Source organism: Onychostruthus taczanowskii, unplaced genomic scaffold, assembly GCF_017590055.1.
Source record: "Onychostruthus taczanowskii isolate IOZ18803 unplaced genomic scaffold, ASM1759005v1 scaffold76, whole genome shotgun sequence".
Classification (NCBI taxonomy): domain Eukaryota; kingdom Metazoa; phylum Chordata; class Aves; order Passeriformes; family Passeridae; genus Onychostruthus; species Onychostruthus taczanowskii.
Genome location: NW_024505450.1, coordinates 2,789,800 through 2,811,617, shown reverse-complemented (window position 1 = coordinate 2,811,617; position 21,818 = coordinate 2,789,800). Strand labels below are relative to the sequence as shown.

The 21,818-nt window shown below is 41.1% G+C and overlaps 1 protein-coding gene across 2 annotated transcripts in view; it reads right to left on the bottom strand.

The window, feature by feature from the left end:
• Nucleotides 1–1,385: 1,385 nt before the first annotated feature.
• Nucleotides 1,386–21,818, bottom strand: part of WT1 (WT1 transcription factor) — a 33,433-nt gene continuing 13,000 nt past the window's right edge. The window contains exons 5-9 of one of the 2 annotated variants that reach the window (XM_041423254.1): nucleotides 14,886–14,988; nucleotides 13,337–13,487; nucleotides 6,112–6,201; nucleotides 5,301–5,393; nucleotides 1,386–2,212 (exon numbers count right to left, since the gene is read on the bottom strand). In XM_041423254.1, the coding sequence (XP_041279188.1) occupies nucleotides 2,091–2,212; nucleotides 5,301–5,393; nucleotides 6,112–6,201; nucleotides 13,337–13,487; nucleotides 14,886–14,988 (559 nt within the window). In that variant the 3' untranslated portion in view covers nucleotides 1,386–2,090. The remainder of the gene's footprint in view (nucleotides 2,213–5,300; nucleotides 5,394–6,111; nucleotides 6,202–13,336; nucleotides 13,488–14,885; nucleotides 14,989–21,818) is intronic. The other variant, XM_041423255.1, reaches the window with a different exon arrangement.

Genomic DNA, 21,818 nt, shown 5'->3' with positions numbered 1-21,818 from the left:
CTGTCTTTTGGCAGCAAAAGATAAAGTTGACTGATACAAATGAGTCACAGTACCCCAACAGTAATTAACAGTGATGCAATACCCAGGCGAAAAAGAGGACTTGAAGAATTAACTGTTGAGTTTTCTTGACGATGCAGCTGCACTTTAAGAGAGAAAGCTCAACCCATCATAGAACTCCATTGTGTACATTAGAGAAAAAAGCTTGGCAAGATACATTAAAGATTTTTGCTAAAGAGATACAAATATTTTGCAAGGGCAAAGGGCGCTGAGGCAGGCTGTACTTACTTCCAAAGAAAAGTAGGCAGTATGACAAAGAAACAGTAATATTTCTTTATCTTGGTTTTCACACTTCATCATCTATGAAAGACTGTCTTTTTCAACCTGCTGAACTGATTTAAGCCATCCCAGCTCTAAATTAACTTTTACTTAAAAGTCAGTCTATGACATCCTAATCTAAGAAGTTATCTGTGCTTATGGTTTCAGCCCAGTTCTACAGAAGGCCAGTTCTGCTATTTATAAATGGGATTTTGCTTGTTCTATAAAGTTCTTACACAAATCTCACGGCTCAAAAGAGAAGGAATGGTTGGGTAAGAAGACGAAGGATTGAAGCAACTGCTTTATAGCACAATATGAAACTTGACACTGTTTTCTGCTGCCAGTATGATTCCCAAGTGAGATGGATAAATTGTGGTCAAGACCTGGACAGGTTAACTAGTGGTCATCAGTGCTGGTGGTACCTTTATATACAAAAAAAAAAAAAAAAAAAAAAAAAAAAAAAAAAAAGGATACTATTGGACAGGGCATTTGAAATTTAATACCAGACATGACACAAGACATCTGTTGGACTCTCATTTGTTTCTCTTTGAATGGGCTTTAATTGAAAGCTCAGTGAAAAATGCAGGTTACATTCTTAGTGTTATCAATAGTTTGGAACAGCAACAACATCAGAACAGTGATGCTTCTAATATTTATACATTTTCTAGTTGGAGATGTCTAATAGCAATACATTATCAGATATATATATATACACACAATTTCAAGCAATTAAAAGTAAATAATAAACCCCTCCTCCCAAAACCCTGAAATAATATATTTCCTTACACTAATAATGTCTTTTTCACATATACTTGACAAAGAGTCTTTTTTAAGTTACTTATCTTAAGAGTAATCTGTTAATGGAGATCCTGGACCAGCCCCATTAGAAGTTCAGTTTTAAGTTTATACAGCTTGCTACCACATAACCAGTGTGGCTTTACATTGTAAACAAATCCCAAATGTCTACAATGATGGAAATTAGTTTTGTGTAAAGGAGATCTATGCATTTCATGATAGAATAAATTTAAACCAATACATTAAAAAGAGAGAGAGAGAAGGAGCGAGCTAATTGACAAACAAAACAGTTTTGAGGGTTCAGTTATGCAATTCTTTAAAAACCAAGTTAACTTAATGGTAAGATTCTTAATTTTTTGTACAGAGAGGCTCTGGGTCATCTGGCTTTAGCTGCTCTAGAAAAACAACCTTTTAAAAAAAGGTTTGACTTGTGAAATTTCAAAAGCAGAGCTTCCAACTCTAAAAGGCTGCCCTTTGGCAGTACAAAGGTTACCAGAAGTATCTCAGGTGACTGTTCCTTCATCTTGTGAGGAAAGCTGCACTAGCATTCAGGAGCCTCAGCATATGCAGGGATGATGTAAGTGCAGAGCTGACCTTCAACAGGGAGGAATCATCCTACCCACTGCAGGAATTAAAAAGGTACAGCAATTTGTACCTGGAAAAGTTCAAGTGAAAATAACACAAAAAAAGCTGGAGACAGACATGAAAGCTGAGCACAGTTTATAGTAATCTTGAAACTGTGATGGTCTCGCCTACTTTTGTACAAAACCACAAGTAAAAACCTCTTGAACTTATTGCCTGGGAACTTGTGCAGCTCCAAAGGGAAGGGCAGGCTGAGCAGAATCCTACGTTTGAGTTAACTTGTGTCAGATAGGATGCGAAGGCAGCTGCAGCTCTCTGACAGAGGTGATCGAGGATGGCTGAGAAACTTTGCAGTAGCTTATAATGTCCCATCTGGTATTTTCACTTGTTTGAACTGTCTAAAGGGCCAACTGCAGTTTAGTCATGTTCCTCTGGTGCATGTTGTGATGACGAACTAATTCATCAGACCTGGCAAATTTTTTTTGACAGCTGGGCCACCGGCAACTGAAAGGCTTTTCACCTGTTAACAAAACACCCTGTTATTAGCTGAGCACACAGCTCATCTGAGACACTGCTATTTGTTTTCTTTCTGGGGGGGCTGTGAGGAGCCCCTGTCAGGAGGAAAGGCACCCTGGGCTGTCCTGAGAGGGCGTGGGAGCTCCCCCAGCTCCTGCTCCCATCAGCGCTCATCGGTGCCTCCCTACCTCTGCCTCAGCTGATGTTTACCAACAGCCTTTCCAGGTGATGCAGAACACTTTGCAGTGGTTCACTCCTGAGGACAGGCCCTTGCTGAGCACCGTGCTGCCACGACTGTGCTGCTCTTAGCTCTCAAATGACCAAGTCTCAAAGTCACCCTGGCATCCGCACAAGCTTCAGTCACACCTCGGGCGGCGGTGCAGACACTCTGTTAGTCACCGTGGAAACTGTCAGGGACTTTCTAGAGCTTGACCTCCAGTCAAGGGGAGTTTTTTCCAGCTAATTCAACGAGTTTTGGCTGAAGTTCTTTGAAACTGGTGAGTGTAAGTGAATATGGTAGAAGCAAGAGGGTTCAGCGTGGAGTCTGCTGAGCCACACTCAAAGTTTTCCACTGCTATCTAAATAAAGTGGATTCACATCTATGGGAGATATCAAATGCTCAAAATAGCATTTTTCTAACATTTTCATGAGCATAATATTCACTACAAATAACTCCAAGCAAAGCACATTCAAATTTAACAAGAAATGCCACCGCTTTTTAACCGTTTTAACCTGGTCTCTTGATTTCCTGCAGCATGTAAGTGGAATTTCAGGCTGTGTTTGTGATGCCACAGGAATGCTGATGGAATGCTTTCATTAGCTCAGAGCAGTGCCCGGTGACTCATGCTCCTTCTTTTCTTTTTTTTTTTTTTTTTTTTTCCTCAAAATAAATGCAATATTTTAAAGTATGTTCAGCTCTGGGGCTGGGCTCTTCAGTGCTGTCCACACACCTCATCCTCTCTAACACACTCCAGACACGCTGGGGTGGTACAACCTCACCCAGGCATCTTCTCTTCTTATTTACCTCACACTCCGGGCATTTCACGAACCTGTTCCAAATTCAGACAAAAGGAGATTTGCATAAATGTGTATTTCTGTTTGCAAACTCCCATGTCAGGTATTTAAGTTGAAAGGGAATTCCTAAAATCTACTTTATCTACTTAGCATAGATGCTGGCAAAAGCATCAACTATCTCCCATGAGTGCATGAAACAGTGGGGGAAAATGGTGCAGATATCAGGGATCACATTTCCATTGCCAAATGTGTCTATGGATGGATAAAACTTCCTTTGATTCTGGTTTTTTTTTTTTTGGTTTTTCGGTTTTGCTTTCAACTGCAAAGATTGCTGTCACAGCAAAATTGCTTGTGAAGGAAAACATCCCTGAATCCTAACAAACAGTTTGGTAGTTGACTAAAATTAGGATAGAATTGCATGGATTTGCTTTGATTCCTGAAGATTTAACGCTCAGCAAGTTAACTTGAGCTAGGTGCTTTGCCACATAATCCAAGGGCTATGAAAAAGAAAGAGGAGTGAAGCTGCAGGGCAAGGTGGGGATGAAAAATCCCTACCCACCACTCGTGCTCATCCCCCTCAGGAGCTGACACATCCAAAATCGTTGTCAGGGGTGGCTCCATAACACAGCCCAGCTGCTGTGCCAGCGGCAGGCAGCAAACCCAGGGCAAGGATTGTGGGGCTCAGCTCCCAGGGAGCCACTGGGACAGGGAGAGGAGCTTCACTAGCACAAAAGAGAGCAAGTGTAGCTAATCTGGGCTATAAAAGATGGCTGGAGTCATGCAAGTCCTGAATTACAGATCGGTTATTAGTGAAATGTGATGGGAACGTAGTTCATCCCAGCTTGCCAGCGTGTTACCACCACTTGCCATTTTGTCTCTCCCAGAACATTACCTCTTGCTGGTTAAGAAAACATCTTTCTTCATGGAAATGCACAGAGCCCCAGGCCCTGCAGCTCAGCAGGACCATGGGGACAACCCAGGAGCACAGCCTTTGCCATTTGCAGATTGCAAGTGTAGACATGGCCATTGGGTGAAGCATTTATTTGGCCAGAGCCACAGAAAATGCCACTGTTCTCAGGTGAATCATTTCCTTTATTAAAATTTCTCTTTTATTTTTGGAAGTCTGAAATGTGTGTTTTTATGGTCCAGAAGAGAAAAAAGAATTCTTAGCAGGGAGAAAAAGATTTTCAGGCTCCTTGTCCATCTGTACAGAGACTGAATTTAAAAGGTTAACACCAGTATGGAAAACGCCGTGACATCTAACAACATGCCAAAGTGCTTGGTAAACAATTACTCGGTAAAAACACTGCATACACAGCAGAAGGAACAGCAGATGTCAGTACACAGGACTAATTCTAAAACCTAAAACTAAAATACAGAGCTTGCTGCAGTTGCTCCTTAATGGTGTTTACATTTATGTGAGAGCAGAGCAGGCTAAAATGGCCTCCTTTTTCCCCCCTGTATTTAGATTAAAAACTACAGTTTCTACCAAAAAAAAAAAATATAAAAGGTCCTTGAATATTTGAGTAAGCTTTTACTTTAGTGTCTGTCAGTGTGAGTTTGCAAAAGGCACTGCTTTTATCTGCTGGAGAGATTACAGCACAAGCAGCAGCAGCAGGAGCTTTGCTGTGCTATCCTGCATCAGGCTCAGCTGACACTTGGGAGAAGCATGAGTAGGCACGAATACTTTAGATTACAGACCTTTGGCCAAAGCTAGAATTAAATTTTCTATCTTGTAGGGCTCTTTCAGTAAAGGCAGTAGATCAACTTGACATTTGTGGGCTGAGACCACGATGCTCATTTCATAACAGCTGACAAAATTTATTTTGCCAAGCTGAAATTTTTTTAAACATGAAGGAGGAAAGCATAGTTTCTAAAATCACCTAAATCACTTTGTGAAAAGTGACTATCACACTTGGGGAAAGCAGCCACAATGAAAAACCAGCACACTGAAATTCTTTCTGCTGTTTTGAATATTTAAATCCTGGTTGAGACACTTTCTATCCATGTAATTCACAACAACATTGATTTAAAATTAAAAAAAAAATAAATATAAATGTGAAGAAAAGTTTACGCACTTGTTTTACCTGTATGAGTCCTGGTATGAGTCTTCAGATGATCAGATCTGGAGAACTTTCTCTGACAAGTTTTACACTGAAAGGGTTTCACACCTAAGAGACAGAAAAAAAAAAATCTATTCTTATGTCCCAGCATTTTTGGAAGGTTGAAAGATAGCAGATATTTCTGAAGTTTCAAAAGCCTGGATTTTTTTGGGTTTTTTGTTACTGTAACTGCTCCTCCCAGCCCTGTGCCTACACATTACAGAAAGTTAGTCATTAATGAGGCTTTGTAACCTCCTTTGTAACCTCCTCTGCCAGTGCCTGGGTCTGAACAGCTCCACCATAAACAAACACCCACTGAAGTCATCTGCAAATTATAGTAAATTAAAATGTAGCATTAAAATTGCACATTATTGAATAAAAAATGTAGCATTAGTGTTGTAAATCCTGACCCTGAGGTTTGGCCCTGAGGGTATCCTGCAGGAGCAAATGGGACATAAGAAAAAATCTATTTTCATGGGCTCCCAATAGGCTTAACTTACTTCACATTATTAATTTACACATGATGCAGAGGTCTTGAGCAAATTTTACACACTGGCAAATTTTTCTTGCAGAACTGTTTAGTTTTAAGCACAATATATTCTTAATATTGGACATAGAGTATAGAGCAAACAGTTTCATTATGAAAGTTCTTTCAAAAGATGGTGTCAGGATGTAAAAGCCATGAGAAGACAACCCCAGAAAAATAGAAATTTGAGGAGTACAACTTCAGAATCACAATTCCTGTATACTGATCAACTCCAATTACAGGCAGGTCTTGTACACAAACCTGTGTGTCGTCTTTGGTGCCTTTTGAGTTGGTCTGAACGAGAAAATCTTCGTTCACAGTCTTTAAAATCACACTGATAAGGTTTCTCACCTGGAGAGGAAAAACAGTTTGTTAGAAAATGTGAGAAAATGAGGGAGCACCTCAGGCTGAGCCAGAAGATGAAATGTGCTGCTCTGAAAGATTTCCCTGCAGTCTGAAGCAGTCTAGTGGCACACCAGAACTGATTTGTCACAAAGCCACACAGCTCTGGTGGAAAGGCTGGCAAAACTCTGCTGCATTGACACTGATACTGAATCTGCTCACTCTAAGAAAATTAGCAGGTTAAAGAAGCAAAATATTTCTGGTTGAGTGAATTTTTGGTTTTTTTCTGCTGCAAAAGAGCAGGAATGTCTTGGTTTATATTTCTCTAAAAACCCCATTAAACCCTTTCAGTAGCACCTGTTTCTGTAGCATTTAATTCATACAGGGGAACAGCTCACAGTTTGAACTAAATTGGGTTTAAAGCAAAAAACTAAGTAAGTTCCATCTACATAGGTGACAGTTTTAACCACATTAATTAGAACAAAGCTGAGAAAAAAATTCAACCTCAGAAAAACACATATTCTTCCCCAAAACATGAATTAGATTTCTTCCATAAAGAGCCATTAAATAGAATTTCTCATGTAGCTGCACAGCTCCCACAGGCAAAGCCATGAATTATTGCAAAGCCTCATGTAAATATAAACTCTGGAAAGGCTGCATTGACACTGATACTGAATCTGCTCACTCTAAGAAAATTAGCAGGTTAAAGAAGCAAAATATTTCTGGTTGAGTGAATTTTTGGTTTTTTTCTGCTGCAAAAGAGCAGGAATGTCTTGGTTTATATTTCTCTAAAAACCCCATTAAACCCTTTCAGTAGCACCTGTTTCTGTAGCATTTAATTCATACAGGGGAACAGCTCACAGTTTGAACTAAATTGGGTTTAAAGCAAAAACTAAACAAGTTCCATCTACATAGGTGACAGTTTTAACCACATTAATTAGAACAAAGCTGAGAAAAAAATTCAACCTCAGAAAAACACATATTCTTCCCCAAAACATGAATTAGATTTCTTCCATAAAGAGCCATTAAATAGAATTTCTCATGTAGCTGCACAGCTCCCACAGGCAAAGCCATGAATTATTGCAAAGCCTCATGTAAATATAAACTCTTCTCCTCCTCCCATGCAGTTCAGCAGAGATCCTCAGGCTGGGATTTCTCTTGGATGAAAAGTAAGATCCTGAGTTTTTTACAAAAAGAAATCCCCACAAGCCAGTGTCTCAAATGAACACAGATTTCAGTGCAAAGGACTGCACAAAAACATGCAAAAAGAAATGCAACAACTGAGGAATCTGAGGAAAGAGGGAAATACTGCCAGCAGAGCACAGGGGTGGTGAAATTTGGGCAAGTTCAGCCAAAACAATCCTCATGCTGTTACAGGAGGAGATCCATGATCTTCCAGATCTGACTTCCTCCTAAACTAAGGTCCCTTTGCACAGCCCTGGAATCCTGCTGAAGCCTCAGGCATTTATTACATTTAATAAACGTCTTAATAAATCTCAACTCCATTAAATGACATTTATGCCCACAGACAGTCTGGTTCCAGCAGCACAGCACAGAGCCTCAGCAGGAGCAGGAGTGGAACTGCAGAGCTGGGAGGATGCTGGGCTTTGTCTGGGAGTTCTGCAAGAGTAGAAGAGTAAAAAGGAGAACAAGCCTGTTGCTGACAAGAACAGATGACAAAAGGAGGCTGATTCTGCAGCCTGCAAGTGGGAATGAGAATCTGAAGGCTGGTCTTTCACCAATTTAAACCCCTCTTCTCAAGTAAGAGGCAGCAGCTCTGCCTGCTGTGGGAAGCTGAGATGCAAACCAAAGATCCTGTGGGACATTTTCCTACAGGAAAACACCAGCTGGAGCGGGCAGAGGGGTTGGTTTATCTCTGTTTCATTTTACCCTCCATTGCAGGTGTCTCCATGTCTGATTCTGTGGTGAGGAAATTTATTCTGCTTGCACTGGTATTCTGAGACAGCAAAGCAAGCCAGTTTAGTTTAAAGCAGATGCCTTTTGACCCAGGTGACAGAGAACAAGCAGCATATTAAGGAGAGAGTTCCAAAATTCATCCTGGTGCAGTTAAAATAAAAATTTCACAAAAGCAACTAAATCTGCAAGAACAAGCTGACTTCCTGTGACAGTCACCCCAAGGACTTCACTGATTCTCAAACCTGGGTGTGGACAATTTCTATGTCTGCTGGGCTTAATTTATTAGCATAGGAGATTAAAGTTGCCACAGGTGTTTGAAATAGTTCCATACACTTTGACCACAAGGACTCCCTGGGGGGTGCCTGTTTTTCAGAAACCACTTACTTCCAAGGAATTCAGCCCTTTGGCAGATTTAAGAGGGGGAATGTCAGCAGAGCAGAATGCAGTGACAGGATGATTGTCTGCTAATTGCAATATAAACTTAGAAGATGGCTAAGGAGGCATTGGAATAAAACAGCATAGAGGGTCTGATGGTATGCACGTGAAAGTATTTCTTTAAATACTTTGTAAAATAATCTTGGTTAAATTAAAGTCAGATTTAACCCATGCAGATACTAAAGGAAACAACCTAAAATGTTTACATAGGGATACAATGACACAGGGAAGAAAACAAAAAGCAAATAAACAAAAAGAGGCACAACATTAGACAGAAAACCTAATTTCCCTTTCCTTCTACAGCTGCCAAAGCTGACTGTCACATAAATTTCCTCAGAACGGGACGACAGAAACATCCCAGATGAGAAAAGGTCTGTTCCATGAAATTCCCACAGTGAGAGCGCCTCATTTCCCCAGCCCTACCAAAGCCTCTCCAGAAAAAGGCTGAAGTCTCCTTGTCTATGAAAATATCCAGTAATGCTGTCACCTCCTTGTGTGAACACACACAGGGCCAAAATAAAACAGGAGATGCAGGTGGAGCTTCACCAGCCCTCCTGCCTGAGACATGATCACTTACACTACTGAAAGAGGCATGCAAAAGAAAGGGCACCATGAAATAATAAAGATGAGAGAGGGTAGAGGGAATGGCATGCCTTGAATATTTAGGAAATAATTTTTAAAAGAAAAGGTCAAGAATTGTAAAAGAAGCGTGAATCTGCCTTTGCACATACTACAATAAATGTTTCTAATAAAACAGATTTTTGTCAAAAGCAGTTATCTTAAACTAAGGGAAGTGTGCATGTTTTCTCTGGAGCAAATTCATTTGCTCAAGTGCATGGGAAAACAGAAAATGCTACTGCTGAAGCAGTTGCAAAAATATTCACAGTAATTGCTTTAATTAAGGAGTTCTGCAAGAGTACAAGCCTGTTGCTGACAAGAACAGATGAGAAAAGGAGGCTGATTCTGAAACCAGAGCCTGCAAGTGGGAATGAGAATCTGAAGGCTGCTCTCTACATCCTTCACCAATTTAAACCCCTCTTCTTAAATAAGTGTACCCATTTAATCAAACAACTCCCATTATCACAACTTTGCCTTGCTAATCCTATATTTTTATTTAATATAATTTGCTTTAGCAAATTCACACAAAATACAAGTTTATTTATTTACTAGGGAACTTTTACAGTTAACATTTTCTGTAATCTTCACACCATAGCTCAGCTGTGACATGCCATTACTATTCTGAAATTAATCTTGTATTTTAGATACCTAAGCATTTTATTATTTTATGCTGCAGAAGTATCAGCCTGCAAGGATACAGCTTGACACCCTAGCATACAGGACAACCTTCCTGATCTACAGATTCTCACAGTCCATTGCAGACCATACCTGCAGCTGAGCCTATCTGGGCTAAACAACATCCCTGGCTAACAGGCAGAGGATTTTCCCTCTGCAAACCTGTTCAGCTTTGTGTTAGGATAAATCCAGTTTTAGGATAAAAACTGGATTTTATCCTAAAAAAATAAAGGATTTATCCAGTTAGGATAAATCCAGTTTTCCCAATGAGTGACACTGAACCCAAAGGCTCTCTAGAAAGAATGCTGATGCTTCCACCAGAAGTGAAATTTATGGAGGTCTAGACATCAATTTGTTTCTGCAGGGAAGTGCCTGAAGCCTGCCACGGAATGACAACTCACATTATTTGCTGCAAAGTTGAAAAGTTAGATGTATTTCTGCATTTCCTTTCAGAGGCCTATCTGCTGCAGCAAAATACACCAAGATAAGAAAAAAGCTTTTTTGGCTGTACATGTTTCAATGAAGGCATTGTTAGAACAGATAAGCAGCCTCGGAGGGTACAAAGTGTTAACATATTTTCAGCTGAGGCTATTTGAAACATTGGTAAAAACTGATTACAGAATCCAACTTTGTGTTTCAGGGCCTTGCTTGGTTTTGCAATACAGCAACTGGGAAAGAAGGATGGAAGACCTGATGAGCCAGTCCTTTGTATGTATCTATTACAGAAATAAAAAATATAATCTAGAGCCAACAATATCCTGCAAAGATACAATCTGTTGGTTTAATATCATATATATGAAACAACTTGTTTTCAGATCATGTGTTCATCATTTAAAAAATGACCAAAACCTTTGACCTACCACTAATACAGCATAAGGTGGAAACCCCAAACCCATAAGTGAGTCCAGAAGTACCTTACAGGAAGATTAATAAGTTTTTGTTTGTTTGATTCATTAGGAGAGGTGTGACAAACACAACCACATTATTTTTTGAGAAAACTGGTTCCAAATTTTCCTTTTGACATGCAGGAGAAACAAGTCAGGGTTAGACAAACTCGACAAGTTGCAAAGGAAATGGATCTGCATCACAACAGTGGGTTTGGCTACCCAGGACTCCTGAAGAGCATGGCTGTGCAAAACCTCCATGGCCACCAAGTCCAGACCATCCCCACATCCAGCAGTCAGGAAAATACGGCAACTGGGAAGTTATCCCCTCCAGATGCTCCCACACTTCACCAAACCCTCCCAAAATCAGGACTGGCAGACCACAGGAGGAGACAGGAAATGAAGAGCATCATACTCAAAGCTCCTACAGCAGCTGGGAATTTGGTGAATAGAATTCCCAGAGCATAATAATAGGAAATGTCCAGTAGCCATTCAACAGGCTGAGAACAGAACTGCTTTCTGATCCTAAATGTGAACTCCTCAGCCCCAGCAATTTTCATTCCAGCAGTGCAGCATCCCTTGCTTCCCCTCTTCAGCTGCAACCAGCCTGGAAACCTTACAGGGCAATGCTGGCAGCAGCAAACACAAGCTCTGGGAAACAAGTTGGCCTCTTATGCACAGAAACTTGCAAAGGTTTGAGAAAGAAATAATTTTTGCTGTCAGCATGTCAAAATGTGTGTGCAGAAGGGTCTGTGCCCACCTGTACAGAAAAGGTGTGGCAGGGGAGAAAAGTGATTTTCCTCTACCCAGCCCCACTGCAGCATGAGCCAGAGGAGAGGCCCCAAGGAGAATGGGACCCCTCTCTGGGGATTCAGACAGACACAGGCCTATCCCCTATGTGGTTTGGGGTCTTCTGACTTTACAAGCCTAAATTATATATGATATAATATTAAAAATCATCTCCAGCTAAGGGAAAAACATAATATATGTAAGCTGAAGTCCTTGTGATTGATCCAGAAATAACACTGGGTAAGCCAGGCAACTAAATGCAATAAAATACAGGTCCAGAGCAAACAAATAATGACTGCTAAAACACAGAGTAAATCACTTTAGGAATGAAGGAAATAGTGATTATGAGAAAAAAAAAATGCAGAACTGTCTAGGCATAATGGAGAAAAATACTAAATTTAGTGGCCTTCAAAAGATTTCCAAATGTTCTCGGTTCCAATTTATTTACAGAAAATAGAATAGCATTTCTGTAGACCTTCACTTCTAAAGATGAGCTTGCACTTACAGTCTAAAGTATCTTAAATTTTTTATTTCAGCAGCTCTGAAGACAGCTGTCTCAATATTTTCTGACTTGCCCATTCATTAATTAAAAGTGCTTTGTGTTCATTTCTCACAGTTTACACAATTAACTGAGTGAATGGTCTCCAAAAGGAGAAGATTGCAACTATCTTTCATGAGATGTTAGATAATCTTCTAGGTCACCCAGCATGGGCTGCCTTCCTGCCCTCATTCATCCCTTTGGTCTCCCATCACATCAGTGGTTGACTGAACATCCATATTTACAGATTACATGCACAGACTTCTAGGTAAGCACAGAAAGAACTTTCTAAATAAAAATATGACAGCCAATTAAAAAAAAAATTAAAAACCCATAAGGAAGGAACATATCTAAAAATATATCATAATTTTACACATCCAACACCATCAATCTCCCAGTAGGGGAAATAACACTGTCTACTCTTTGGCAAGGTGCAGCAGAGCACTTGATTTCCACATTTTGAGGTCTTATTTTCTCAACTCAGAGAGAATCCAGACATTATCCTACAACTGACTGGCTTCAGGCTCAATCCTTCATGGAAAGATCCCATGGCAGGGAACCTATTTGCCAATCCCTGCCTACACCCCCAACCAGAAAAGGTTTACACAGGAGAGCCAGAGGATGCTGAATGTCTAGGTTCCTCTTGCAGAGGAAACTCCTTCATAATTAACATGAGATGAGATTTGGGGTGAGATTCAATGGTCCCAAATGAGGGGGGAAAGAAGAAAAAAATAAATAAATAAAAGAGAAAATAACTCATAGCCCTGCAACAGTAAGAGAGGGAGGGAGGAGATCTGCTCGCTGTGTGTTTGTCTTAGCCAGATCCAGAGAGCCTTCAGCTCCAAGAGAGGGATTGCCAGGTGACAAAAAGGGATTGCCAGGTGACAAAAAGGGGGATTGCCACGTGACAAAGAGGGGTTGCCCAGGTGACAAAGAAATGTTGCCAGGTGACAAAGAAGGGTTGCCAGGTGACAAAGAGGGGGTGCCCAGGTGACAAAGAAAGGTTGCCCAGGTGACAAAGAAAGGAGTTGCCCAGGTGACAGAGGGGTTGCCCAGGTGACAAAGAGGGATTGCCAGGTGACAAAGAGGGATTCCCCAGGTGACAAAAAGAGGGGTTGCCCAGCTGACAAGAGGGGTTGCCCAGGTGACAAAGAAAGATGTTGCCCAGCTGACAGTGCTCACTCATCTGACGGATTCTCGCGCTCCCTGACCTGGCGGCGCATTTCTTGCCCCTTGTGCCACCTCAAACCCGCCCTGCCCACCCTGCTGTGCCGTGATTTATACCCACCAGTGTGCTTTCTGCTGTGCATCTGCAAGTGGGACAGCTTGAAGTATCTCTTGTTGCAGCCAGGGTAGGCGCACATGAAGGGACGCTTCTCGTTCGTCTCGCTCGCCGAGCGCACGATGGTGGGAGCCACGCCGGGCACGCGCCGGACGTCCTGCGGGACACAGACCTGCTGAGGCCACCTGCGTGTCCTCAGCTCTGACTTCACACACCCAGGTCACTCAGCACCTCCCCAGGACAAAGAGATGCTTGGATAGATTCATGTTGGAAACAGGAAATTTTGCTTCATTCTACGTCAGCCACCTTAGTGTGCCTTGACTGGTTCTTTGCAGAGTGTTAAAGTTATCTGAAGGTGGAGCACAGTGAGCTCTGCCCAGTGAATTCTCTCACCAGAGTTGGTATGAGAGATTGGATGGCACACTCTGACATCATGTATAACCACACAATCCTGGCACAGCTTCTATTGCCACAGAAAATAGTTTTAAGTTTATACCAGGGTGAAAGAGCATGAGCCAGAGGAGTATTGTCCTTTTAATTTTAGATACTCATTTAAAGCTAAAGGACAAGGAAATGGATGTCTTGGATTAACACAAACTGATTAACAACAAAACAAAAACAACTGTCTAGGTGGAGCTGGTGAATAGTTCAGCCTTAATGCATTTTGGCCACTGTCACAATGTTCCATCAAAGATGATCTCCTCCTTCTGGGATAATTAACTTCCTTAAACAATGTCAACCATTTACTTTTATTCACCCAAAAAAATCTAGCTCAGGAGCCTGTTTCTGAGAGCTTGCCACTGAATAATGACTTGCTAAACTACACAGAAGAGGAAAAGGAGAAAAGATGCTATCTAAAAACACAGATGTAGGTTGACAACACAGAGCAACACAGAAGAGACAGATACTCTGTAATGACTTTGCCATCAGTTTTAACAAGGCATATCTTTTACAGGGGTATTTAATAATGATATGACTGTCTCAGAAAGGGAGGAAATGAACTCCCATGAATTGTAAGTTCCTCCCAGATATTCACTAATTACTTAGTTATTAGGAAACAATCACATATTTCGTTTTAAGGAAATACATTTGAATTAGTAAAGTTTCAGAAACACGCAAAAGCAAAATGTAATCTGACACTTTCATATATGTAGTTATTAGATATAGTGCTATAGATATAGATTAGATATGTGGTTATATTAGATATAACCACAGAGGCTTCACATGGCCAGGGTGACTGGGGCTGGAAGCTGGATCATTCATTTTGGACCATCCTGGGAAACTGGTAAGGTAAGTAAGCACAGAATGGAATAGTGCCTTGCAGATGTATTTCAGAAGAAGAGATGAGCAATTTTAAATGACTGTGTCAGAAAGAAATCTTATGTTAGAGAGCAATGGCTTCAGTGAGGTCAGGACACTTACATAAAACATCTCCTGACAACGTGGGGAAGCCACAAATCAAGGATGGGTTTACAAACACCAGTGCAGTAACGAGTGAACACTATAAACAGGCAGCAGTTTTGCTTCCCTGTGAAGAATGCCCCACCATACTCACTTGTATGCCTCTGAAGACCCCGTGGGTGTGTATTCTGTACTGGGCCCCACAGCTGTACAACATGGGAGTGCTGTGGTTCTCATTTTCATATCCTGCTGTGTGTCTGTAAGTAAAGAGAGGAATAACCAAAAATTTACAGATTTTTCAGTACTCAGCTCCACGTGAGAAGTTGCTTTCCTTAAGTCAGTGGTAACATATGCAGAGTTTGCTTTTACAGCCATGATATCCAAGCTCAAGTGAAATTCACCAAAGGAAACCTGCTCTGCCTTCATTCACGTGGATCTGCTCCCCCTGGCACAGTGCACTGACTCCATACATACATCTAATAGCATCCATTAAGGTGTCCAGGGGAAAAAGAAAAAACAACAAAAAAAAAAAGAAATTATCATTATTTGAACTCTGATGTATTTCCACAAAGATTCTAGGTAAGAGGGAAAAATTCACATAGCAGCACAACAGTGTCATGTGCACATGTTCACATTATTTATCAGTCAAACGTGGGGCTGGCTATTGCTAATATCTTTTGGAATGAGCAAAATGCCTCAAGTTTCACATTAAGTGCAGTGGATTTTTGTCAGCACCTCATGACTCAGATATTACCCGATACTACCAAGCAAGTGATGACATTTATAAGAATAGCAGTCATGTACTCATAAACAGAGATTACAAATCAGTGTCTAAACTATTTATCCCATGTATCAGCTTGCAGGATACACTACAGATTAACCCTTTATAAAAATAAAATTGGAAAAAAATCTAAAAAAACAAAACAGCCTATCCCTACGAGGTAAAAATTTTCATAATAAGTTTAAGAATTTGCAAATTTTGGTGTGTTTTGGGGTGGCCACAGCCATTTGTTTTGTCTAATTATGTTCTTCAAAATTCTACGTTCTACTGTCCTGAATGTTGGAACACTGCTGTGTCTCCTGTTTGCAGCCTTCCTAATGTCAGAACCACATAAATACATTTTAGGTTTAATTTTTGAACGAGTATGTTACATTATCACTTGTAGAAGTACACATTGGCAATGGCAAGTGTACATGTTTTGCACAGCACCAGGAATTAGAAAGCCCAGAACAAAACCCCAGGGCACACGGCTAGGGACAAAGATGGATATGGAGGATGTTATCCCAGCCTTTGCCAAATGCTTGCAATAGCAATTTGAAAGGGTCCCAGAGGTCCAGACTCTCATTTCACTGGTCCTTCCTTTCCCTTCACTCAAAGTTCATGTGCAGAGTAGAATTACAAGGAAGTTTTAGACCTCTTAAGTGATTTGCAGAGCAGGCAGCGGAGCTGGAATGCAGGACGTGTCCAAGGGGTTTGTGAGCCTGGCTGCAGAGGAGGGGAGCAGTGCCTGGGAGCAGCTCTGCCTGCCCAGGGTGGGCTGCACTCCTCACCACTGGCACGACTGGCAGGCTGCTCCCTGGCAGAGCTGCTCTCTGAGCTCAGCTCTTCCACTGCTCTGCTCTGCTGATTTCCTATCCTGGCTCCACCTGCCCGTTCAAATCAAAGGCCACGTCTTTTGGAAAGGCATGCTCTGCTTTTTGTAAATTTAATTCAGTTTTAAGGTGATCATAATGAAACAAGTTACGGGGGGGTGACAAGAAAGGATCTCTATTCTGTAGTAACACAGTATTATTACATTAATACAGTAATAGTAGCAGTAAAATAGTATAGTAGTAACAGTATAGTAATACTATAATAATAATAATACAGTATTATTACATGTAGTACATGTAATAATAGATAAAGAAGATACCATTAGCTGATTTAAATGGATTAAACTTTGCCGTATATATGCACCATGTCCAAATAAATGGGGTCTCCTCTCTGCCCAGAGCCCACAAGTGGCCTTTTGCAGCCTAATTCAAGTAACGAATTACCATTTGCTATCACCACTTGATCAGCACAGATTCCCCACCAACATCAAATTTTCCTCTCTGTTTAAAGGCAGCAAGTCTGTACACATCAATTTTTTTTTCATTAAAAAAAAAAAAAAAAAAAAAAAAAAAAAAAAAAAGCTGGGGAGAGGGGTATTGGGTGATTGTTGGGTGGTGATACCCAAGTTGATCACAAATTCCACAGAGCATTTTGAAGCTGGAATGGAATGGAATGGAATGGAATGGAATGGGATGGAATGGGAACCACCATTGATAAGGAGGAAGTTCTGCAGCAGAAGCTGTTGCTGACCTGCAGCACAGCAGTAAATCAAGGGTAAATGTGAACTTCAGCACCGGTCACCCCGAGTGTAACCTCCCCTTCACGCCTGTCCTAACAACCTTAAACACCAAATAAACAACAGGCACAAAGGCTGATAAGAATTCCCAGGACAGAAACTGTGTAAGAAGAAGCAGGAATACGTAATAAAATCTTACACCATAAAACACAACCCCACTTTCCCTCCAAATTCTCATGGTTTTCATTTTTCAGTGATAACCTCTTTTGTAAGGACCAGCCAGTTCTGAAATAATTCCTCCCAGAAATAAGAGGCAGAACAAAGACCCTGTCTGTGCCCTAGGGAATGAATGAGAGGTATCCTCCAGGTGATCTCCATCTCAGTTTTTATTGCACAGTTGGGAAGCCTTCCTCAACCACCAGCCTTTTACATTTCCTCCCCTTATTTCTAGTTATACCTCACGAAAACTGCACATACAATAATCCATGAAGATTAAAACCTGCTTTCTGAGCCCCCTGACCCATGATACACTAAGTCCTTAACCAGCTCCCCAGGAGAGATGCTTCAATAACCAGGAGGCCTATTTCCCATTTTACATTGGGCACATTTCCATCAGCATTGGCTGGCACTCAGCATGGCCATATGGCTGCTGACAGCAAAATGGATCATGAGAGATTTCTTGGTTAAAACACTGTTTATTCATTATGGAGTGCTGTGGAATAATCTGACCTTTGGGGAGGGTGGAAATCAACAGGTGGATATTCCTTCCAGTCAGTGGGAAACTGGAGCACTGAAGGAGGAGCTTTCACAAACTGTCCCTGCACTGCTGCTCTCTTGAAGCTCAGCCTTCACTCTGCATCCTCATGGGGAAATAGAGTTCTTTCCCTTCCAGCCTCTGCAGTCCATGCTTTAGCCATGATTTATGCCACAAAGGCATCACACCAGGCACAGTTGGCTTGTTTCATATGGCTGCAGTTTATATACTACAATAAAGGCAGGGACAGAAGAACAGATACAAATCTAGATCCATTATTAAACTCAAACACCTGCTTCATTGCATGCAAGAGATAATGCAATGCCACATACATGAGGAATACAAGTGGCTGGTGAATTTACACCTGCAGTACATTAACTAAATGGAAATCTCCAGAGGGTAGCACAGTCCTTAACTTTCATCTTTTCTAGTCAGGCACTCTGTGTTAAAGTAAGCAAAGAGACAATGCCTTATAAGCTCAGCTGAATTAACCAAAGGAAAAAAAAAAAAAAAAACAAACAGAAAAATCCCCAGTAAGGTCCAGAGTCACACCAAGGAGAGACACTGGACTGACCCCTCCACAGGTCCTAAAAGGACTCAAAACTAAGCAGGACCAGATGCAGCCGAACTGCCCTGCCAGGATCCGACACAAATCTTTCTTTGAGCAAGGACTGAAAGATTTGGCCTCACAGTCCAGCTCTGCCATTATTTGTAAATATACAACTCCCTTTAACTTCAATCAGAATTGCTCAAAGCCAGAAATGGACTGTAAACATTTAGAGTTTGGGTTAGTTGGTGAAAAAAGGACTCAGTGTATTTTGCTCTTTGGATCTAGACAGCCAGAGCTGGAAACACAGCCATAAAATGTAATTCTAGATAACTGGGAAACAAAGGCTGATACTTACAAAGGAAGAGCTCTGTGCTGTGGAGTATTTAGAAGCACTTGCATTTACCATTAGCCCAGCAAATCCTTAACACTCGCAGAGTAGCTCTTTTAAAATGATTAATCTCGGAGTTGTACAGATTGTACAGAGATTAATAAAAATGAAGGGTTTACAGATGAGAATGTGTGATGAAAAACAGAGCAGCTTTAGAGAGTTGTATCAATCTAAGTGGTTATAAAAAAAAACCTCATAAAAGATGACATTCTAATCTGAATATTTCAAAAAAATAATCAAGCTGCAATTTCTCTCTCACACCATTTTTACTTTGTAAAACTAAAATTGCCTGTCTAATGTATAAAGCAGCTACAACTTAATCTGAAGAGTTAAGCTTTTTATTATTATTTCATAAACCAAAAAAGGGAAGCTTTAGGACACACTGAGGAGAGCTAGAAAATTTCAGATGAAACTTGAATACACATTGATTCATGAGATTCAGACTTGGAAGAATAAAAAAAGCCAGAAAGCAAGATTACATAAAACAGGCACCACATTAAGCTTCAATTTAATTGTGTTTCACTGCAGGAACAGGAATTTTAGGGTTTAGAAACAGAGCCAAAAATGAGGCAAAGTGAGGGTGTGGGCTAGTCCCGTTGATAACAGAACATAAAGGAAGAGAAGTAGAGTTAATTCCCTCTGCTAAAATATTTACCATCCTAGCACCCTGGGAAAAATATGTATGGAGACAGAAAAAGATCCTGATTAGTTATATAGAATATCCTGTTTCTGCCTGGCTTTTGTCTCATACTATTATGGAGGGTGGAGTATGAAGCTGCATTTTTATCTGCCCTTTCCAAGGCAAAGGAATATTAAAAAATGCAGTTTCACAGATCTGAGCCCTTCTGCCATCCTCAATGGGAGAATCAGCTGCCTAATGAAAGGAAGGCTCTAAATTTTCAGGGGATCTTTGTGTTTCTGACTTCAACAGTGTTTCTTTGGTTTGGGATTTTTTACCATAGACCTGAGTGGAATCAGGATTTCACCAAACCCTTCCCTTCAGAACAAGACCTATGGGAAAGGGTAAATTCCATATTAGAGACTGGAGGTTATTGCCCCATTTCCAGCTCCTCTTGATTGCAGAACTAAACCCAAGTCTCACACCTCCAAATTTTACTAATTAATACCACCAAAGCTAAACAGAAAAGACTTTACAAACCACTCCTAAACAAGAAAGGTTTTCCCTGCCTTGCTTAAGATGTGGTTTTAATAGTGTTCTATAGAGATTATACCTAATATTCCTTACAGTGAGCCTGAGAAAACAGCAATCAATACCAATTTCCATGGAACATGTTGGGAGTTTAACATCCAAGCAAAACCAAAAGAGGAAAACCAAAACGTTGTCTGGTTCTATGCCTGACTTCAGATTACTGTTAGAAATATGGATCAAAGCTTTTCACTCAAGCAGCTGAAGAGAAAATTACATTGAGTCTTGCTGTTGGGAATGTAGCTACAATTCTTGCCTTCCATGTTGTATCACTTCCTGCTTGGTATCAGTTATTTCTATGTCACTTTTACACTTAACTCATCAAAATATAAAGGAGGGGTTTATAGCCCTGAGATCTTCTTCTATAACTGCTATGGAAGGAAGCAGTGCTTTTCATATTGGACAAATTAAAAAGCAACACAAAAATATGAAGGAGAAACCAATGGCAAAAGTGTCCACTAATGCGGAACATTAATTTTGAGATGTCTGGGACCCACTGACTTTCCTGCAGCAGAATAAATCTGATCCCAGCAGCTCCAAACAAAATACCACAAACGAGGAACAAATCATCAGCAAACAGCCTGAGGAGATAAAATCCAGTCCCACAGTGAGGTTCACTGCCTTAACAACGCAGCTTTCCTTTCAGATTCTAGAAGCTGCCAGTTTGTGAGACAGCTTGCAGACAAGCCAGCCCTCCCTCTGGTCCACCCAGAGTTCAGAAGGTGACAGAGGGATGCCGGGACAAACAAGAAACACAACTAACACACACAAGCTCACAAAGCACTCCTCTTCCCTCACGTGAGTTGTAAGAACTTGAGCTCAATCAGAGCACAATCAATTTGGAATTCAGGACCCAAGTGAAAATCTGAAATGCAGATTCAGGTCACTTGGACTGTATGGTAGCAGTAGTGGGTTGTCTTCTTCTCGAGGGGCAGCTCTTGGCAGAAGGAAGGTCATCTTGGGCTGTCAGACATCTACTTTTCTAGTAGAAACCCCCAGAACCCATGGCTGCAGCCTTTTCTATCTGCTTCCCTTTTGGCACCACTCTCCCCTTCCCCTGCCAGTCCGTCATGGTGCTGTACTCTGGCAGAAGACAACATCTCAGCTCACTTCAGATGTGTCTCTTCACCATCCAGCAATGGCTGGCCAGGATCTCTGTCCCACAGCTTTTACTGCCCACCTCTGCCTTTCTCTAGGCTGTGCCTTCCATGAACTCATGTTTCTTACCCCTACTGAAAGCACTCAGGCCAAACTCCACTGGTACACAGAAACTTCTTGCTCTCAGTTCCAACATGCAATATTAAAATATCCACGAATGAAAAAGCATTCAGGAAAAATAGTCTTCCATGGCCTTAAAGCCACAGGCTGAAGCAGGCTCTGAGCAGATAAAATCATTCAAGAGTTCAGATGCCAGGCTCCTGCTGCTGCTGCTGCTGACACACAAGTTCATAAGATTGCAACCCAATGGGAATGATTTTCACAATCAGCTTTGGCCACCTGACAGTATTCTTTGCCCAATTTCAAACTTTGAATCTGGGCTGAGGGGATTCTGGAGCTGATCACTCAAACATTGGCTCTTCACAAGAGCTAGAACCAGGATGCTCTCAGATAAACTGCTAGACAACTTCAGCACAGAAACTGCCAACTAACTCTGCCTAAACTGCTCTGCAAAAGCTTCATTCCAGTCTGTTAAACTTCTGCTGAACAGGAACCCAGAAAAGCAAGCTACTGACCTGGTCTGCTGTCAAGCATAAAGTGTGTGACCCATAAGCTTTATATAACAGTAGAGTTCTCTAACTATTTGCAGAACTTACTGGCAACATTTTCTTCCTTCTTAGAATGTGCAAACTCTCACTGA